At 30.9% G+C, this 6,021-nt stretch overlaps 1 protein-coding gene across 2 annotated transcripts in view; it reads left to right on the top strand.

The window, feature by feature from the left end:
* LOC111086182 (toxin-like protein 14) overlaps positions 1-6,021 on the top strand; it is a 15,571-nt gene that overhangs the window by 4,415 nt on the left and 5,135 nt on the right. Inside the window, exons 2-4 of one of the 2 annotated variants that reach the window (XM_022388011.1) lie at positions 2,068-2,283; positions 3,151-3,271; positions 4,432-5,242. The exons of the other annotated variant lie outside the window; for it this stretch is intronic. Coding sequence (XP_022243719.1) covers positions 2,193-2,283; positions 3,151-3,271; positions 4,432-4,540 — 321 coding nt within the window. The 5' untranslated portion in view covers positions 2,068-2,192 and the 3' untranslated portion in view covers positions 4,541-5,242. Of the gene's footprint in view, positions 1-2,067; positions 2,284-3,150; positions 3,272-4,431; positions 5,243-6,021 lie in introns of those variants that run through there. 2 annotated transcript variants of the gene reach the window in all.

The following is a 6,021-nucleotide window of genomic DNA, read 5'->3' as shown; positions in this document are numbered from 1 at the left end:
ATCGAACATAAATCACTAATAATAATATAGCAAATACCTAAGATGTTTAAAAATGTTATACTAATCACATCGAACATAAATCACTAATAATAATATAGCGAATACCTAAGATGTTTAAAAATGTTATACTAATCACATCGAACATAAATCACTAATAATAATATAGCGAATACCTAAGATGTTTAAAAATGCTATACTAAGCACATTGAACATAAATCATTAATAATAATATAGCGAATACCTAAGATGTTTAAAAATGCTATACTAATCACATCTTTAAAAGAGATTAAGTATAAGACACGATTCTTTTTAAACCCCGTACAATTCTATAAAGCTATTTCTAATATAAATTTTCGTTTATGGAATTTATAAAATCGTACATCAGTTTTTTAGTTTGGATAATTTCTTCTGAAATGTTTTTTAAACAGTTAATAAACACATAAAAAACAATATTCTGATTTACGTTTAGTTTCTTACTAGTTTTGTTGTGGTATCTGCGAAACTTAGATTCAGGAAATGGAATGCATAAAATCAATCGAACAAAGAATGAAAAGAAAAACAAAACAAACAAGCACAAGTTAACAAATAATTAAAATCTGTAAATAATTAATAATTAAAAGTGTAACTTACAACTTTCCGCTATGAATTTTATTGACTGTTGAGGTGGAGTTCTTTCAAGACAAAAGAAACAAGAAACCTGTGTGAATGTCCCACTTTTATATTCAGACAAAAGCCTTAGTGCAGTATCCCACAAATTATTAGGTTACTACATACACAAACTATCTAAAACCAGTTTGTGCTGTTTTCTGTATAGTCTATGTGAATAAAATACTGTATTAGAATGTTTGTTTGAAGTTAAGCACAAAGCTACACAATGGGCTATATGTGCTCTGCCCACCACGGGTATCGAAACCCAAACTATAGAGTTATGGTAAAACAAAACAACTTAAAAAGTATTATTGGTTACAGTTAAAAGTGCAATCATCTAGTGTTCTGTATTTCAGTAAAACTCACACCTAAGTTGTTATTCACAAGAAATATGTTGAATTTTTATATTGAACAAAGTATACATTCAGCCAGGATAATTCTAAAGGGAAGATATTATAAAAATATTAAACCTACTGACTCTCACAAAGTTTTTTATAAGTAACATTTAAATTAATGCCTACGTGTAAGTGGCTTTCTCTCTTTCTGATTTGTTAACAAGTCGTCACTTTCACAGCACATCTGAGAAAAACAAATATCGCTTAATCTCCAAAATTGAAAAAGAAATATTTTTCATTGCGTAGTCCAGAGTGAAATGTCATCACGTCTCAGTTTTTACGAGAAAAGTAGCAGCAAATTAAAACCATCAATTTATACACATAAGAAACTATTCAATAATGAATCTACAAACACCTTTTTTTTTTCTGGCATTCTACTGAGCAAGACTTCCACAGCACCTCATCTAATGTATCTTGAACATTTGAAAACGACAGATGATTTCTATACCAGCATTGCTAAATCGTAATAACATAAGTGATGATTGTTATTGTCTGAATGGATGAATAACACGAACTTAAAATGTGTGAAAATGATAATTAAGAATTGGTTGGGCTCCAGGCTGTGTGTAATTAACTCTTACTCAAATGCAGCATTTCTAAAAATACGTCAGCATGCATTTACTTTCTTAATCAAAAACAGCAAACTTGATTGATTTCGTTCGACTAATTAAATTGTGTGAAGCTCTCTAACTTTAACAGACTGACACACATATTCAGACATACTTATGTCTTCGTCCTTGAAATATATGGATCTGTCGTGTTAAGATAAAAGTATGGTGGGGCGTATAGTTAGTTCCCAGACTTGTTGGATAGCCAGTATTATTTAGAAACGCAAGGAACGTCTATTAGTGATTCCTTTAGTATAGTGTCATTTCTTGAAGGTTTCTGTTGTTATTGGCAATCCACCAATCATAGTTCTTGTTATTTATATATTTAAACATATAACCCTTTAGTGTAAATCCTGAACTTTAACACTGTTTGACTAGTTTGTTCTAATTTTGATACACAAACTCTCTATTAATAGTGAAAACACGTGACGTCAAGGGAACCACTGGTCATGTGCAGTCTGGGAGAAAGTATAAAGTCTTGTAGGTTGTGGAAACTTTATTATGTTACTTAGAAGACGAAAGAGAAGCGAAAATTTTGATCATGAAGTTTCTGACACTAACACTGATTACGCTCTGTTTCATCACTTTTTCAGCAGCATATCTGTTCAGAGAAATAGTGGAGAAGAAAAATGGTAAGGACTATTCCGTGTACAATATGAAGAAAAATAACCTTTGATATGTTTTATTATTCTCTAGTTATAAGTATACATACAGGTTTATTGAACATACTCTGGTAATAAGCAGGGATTGTTTCATACTAGAAGCGTATTAACCACTTTCTGGTAACTAACAGGGACTATTTCATAGTAATAGCGTATTAACCGCCTTCTGGTAATAAGCAGGGACTATTTCATACTGGAAGCGTTTTAACTACCTTCTGGTAATAAGCAGGGACTATTTCATAGTAATAGCGTATTAGCCGCCTTCAGGTAATAAGGAGAAAATATTTCACACTGGTAACGTATTAAACACATTCTGGTAATAAGCACGGACTATTTCACACTGGTAGCGTATTAAATACATTCTAGTAATAAGCACGGACTATTTTACACTGGTAACGTATTAAATACATTCTAGTAATAAGCACGGACTATTTCACGCTGGTAACGTATTAAACACATTCTGGTAAAAAGCACGGACTATTTCACACTGGTAGCGTATTAAATACATTCTGGTAATAAGCACGGACTATTTCACGCTGGTAGCGTATTAAACATATTCTGGTAATAAGCACGGACTATTTCACACTGGTAGCGTACTAAACACATTCTAGTAATAAGCAACTGAGTTATTCATAGTTTTAGTCCATTCATAACACAAAGCTTACAAGAATTTATACTGCATATGTATATAAGAAAATTAATACCATTGGTGTAAAAACATCTGTTTGTTGCATTCTGTGTCGTTACTGTTTCATATTATATTGTTGGTTTTATTGATGCAACATTGTTTATAATAGATATTAAAGGTTTAATTTTTAAAATTTTGATTTTTTACAGGTGGTTGCTACCTCCCTGATTTTGGACAGATTGAAAATAAAGGTGTGGTGTATAACGACGAGAAATGTGAGATTCGTGTCTGTGATGCAGATGGAGATGAAGCTTTTATTAATGGAGCAGGGTATCTGAATTGTCTCTATTTTAAAGTTTAAAATACTGTTTTCTAAATGTAAAGTTCAAGAAATCTAAGTCTATACAATAGCTGTAATTTCGATTTTAACACATTAGAAGTAGAATATTACCTACGTAACAACGTGGATTGGGCTAAATTATCAGTAAGAAAATAAAGCATATTTAGCATTAACCAATGAAGTGTCATAAAAAAAGTTTATTCTGATTCTTCACTGATCTTTCACCGATAATGTACTTTAGGGCTGAAGTAAAATGTGGTGCCATTTTCTCTAATAAAGATGAATTTGTAATTATGGCAAACTTATTAGGGCTGTCTAACTTTAACTACTGACCAGTGGAAAGGCAGCCAGTCAGCAAAATCCTACTACGCTAAGGGACTGATTGTTACTCTTATAACGTATCCATAACTTAAGGTGCGGGGAATATTTTACAGTAGCGCACGGATTCAAACTATTTTCGACAGCTCCGAAATCCAGAGCCAATTCCTGGATTTGAAGTGGGTTTAAGGTTATTTTGTCCGTAAGGTCTTGCAAAGCTCTATCTCAGGACGAATTAAAGATAAATAAATAATTTCCAGGGTTGGTCTGTAGAAAGAATAGGACATTTAGGTCTACGTTATGTTTTATAACGTCTTGATATAATAATTGCAATAATCTCAAACCCGGTGTGTATACTTATTTACAGATAGATAGATGGATAAATTAGAATTATTACGTGTTTTGAAATAAAAATATTTTCTGTTTTGATATTCGTCCCATTTTTTGATTTTAATTATTTTACGTATCAGAGTTCAACTGACTGTGTCCTTAAACTATAATACTGTAATTATTCATATTGTATTACTATTATGATTTCGTAATTGCATTTATTTATTCTGAAGTATTTATCAACTAAAAATATTGTTTTTTGATTTTATTTACTTATTTTATTTTTTATTTGAATACGTAAAAATATGACCTAAAACTGTAATTATCAGAAATTAGGCTTATGTTTTATCTTTAATTTTACCTTAACGCGAAATATACTTACAGAGAGAGAGAGAAAAGCGTGTGGGATTACAGTGAAAAAAACAAACAAACAACAACAACAACCTGTAATAACCTATCAATATACTTGGAAAATGGATTGATATTACCTTCTTGTTTTCAGGTGTGGTGTTATTGGAATAGACGATCCAAACTGTAAGCTGGTACCTGGAGAAGGACATTACCCGTCTTGCTGCCCTGCTCCAATATGCAAGAAACCGGATAACAAATAAATAACGGCGGTTGAAATTTTGGTTTTTCGTTTTCATTGATTTCCAGCGTGTAAGAGGAGACAGAAGAAATGTGATGACAATTTGTAACCGTCTGAAATAACTGATTGTAATGAAGCAGAAACTAACTGTTAACTAAGAGATCTCGAAATATAACATTTGTATCGAAATCATTCATTGATTTGCCACTCCTCCACAGTGGCTCAGGGTTAAGCTGGATGGCTTATAATGATAAAAATAGGGTTTCGATACCTGCAGTGGCCACAGCACAGATAAGCAATTGTGTAGCTTTCTGCTTAACTACAAGCAACAAACAAAATCGTTTGATTTATACAAAAACAAGACATGCCAGTATTTTTTGGTTCTAAGCTATGACTACAATTTGTTGGTCATATTCTCTAAACCTAAATATTGATTACATTTTGTATAATTAATTTACATATACGTCTAAAAATAGAATAATAGTAATAAATGACTGAACAACGACATTGCTTCATTGGACGTCCAATCAGATTTTTGACTTATTGAAAGTTTAACTTTAAGTCTGGGTACTGCTTATTAACACAAATGGCCAGTAACTGTGTTGTTATCTATGTGTATATATTACCCTGTATTGAACCGTTATGATATCGTGATGATTGTTGTATTCATTTATATTAAAAAAACAAACCATTTATTCTGAATTACTTCACTTTCATAAAACTAAGTGAGACACGGTTTGAGAAATAATAATAAAAAAAAAACAAATGCGTTTTATTAAATACGTCTCATGTGTGTGAATTGTTTTATCTACTCTGAATATATCCTGTTTAGATGTTTAGGTATCTAGGTTTACCTATCTGATTACCGGTGTTGGAGGAGACATTATTAACTTTTTCGAAAAACACAGACGTAAAACATATTCTAATAAACATAAACAGACCCCCACTGGCTCAGCGGTAATTATGAAGGCTTACAACGCTAAAAGCCGGGTTTCGATACTAGTGGAAAAAAATCACAGATATTGTATAACTTTGTGTTTAACTACAAACGATCATAAATCACTAATAATAATATATCGAATACCTAAAATGCTTAAAAATGCTATACTAATCACATCGAACATAAATCATTAATAATAATATATCGAATACCTAAGATGTTTAAAAATGCTATACTAATCACATCGAACATAAATCATTAATAATAATAATATATCCAATACCTAAGATGTTTAAAAATGCTATACTAATCATATCGAACATAAATCACTAATAATAATATAGCGAATACCTAAAATGTTTAAAAATGCTATACTAATCACATCGAACATAAATCACTAATAATAATATAGTGAATACCTAAGATGTTTAAAAATGCTATACTAATCACATCGAACATAAATCACTAATAATAATATAGCAAATACCTAAGATGTTTAAAAATGTTATACTAATCACATCGAACATAAATCACTAATAATAATATAGCAAATACCTAAGATG

Source organism: Limulus polyphemus, unplaced genomic scaffold, assembly GCF_000517525.1.
Source record: "Limulus polyphemus unplaced genomic scaffold, Limulus_polyphemus-2.1.2 Scaffold36, whole genome shotgun sequence".
Classification (NCBI taxonomy): domain Eukaryota; kingdom Metazoa; phylum Arthropoda; class Merostomata; order Xiphosura; family Limulidae; genus Limulus; species Limulus polyphemus.
The sequence above is the reverse complement of the archived record's forward strand: the minus strand, read 5'-3'. Positions and strand labels throughout refer to the sequence as shown.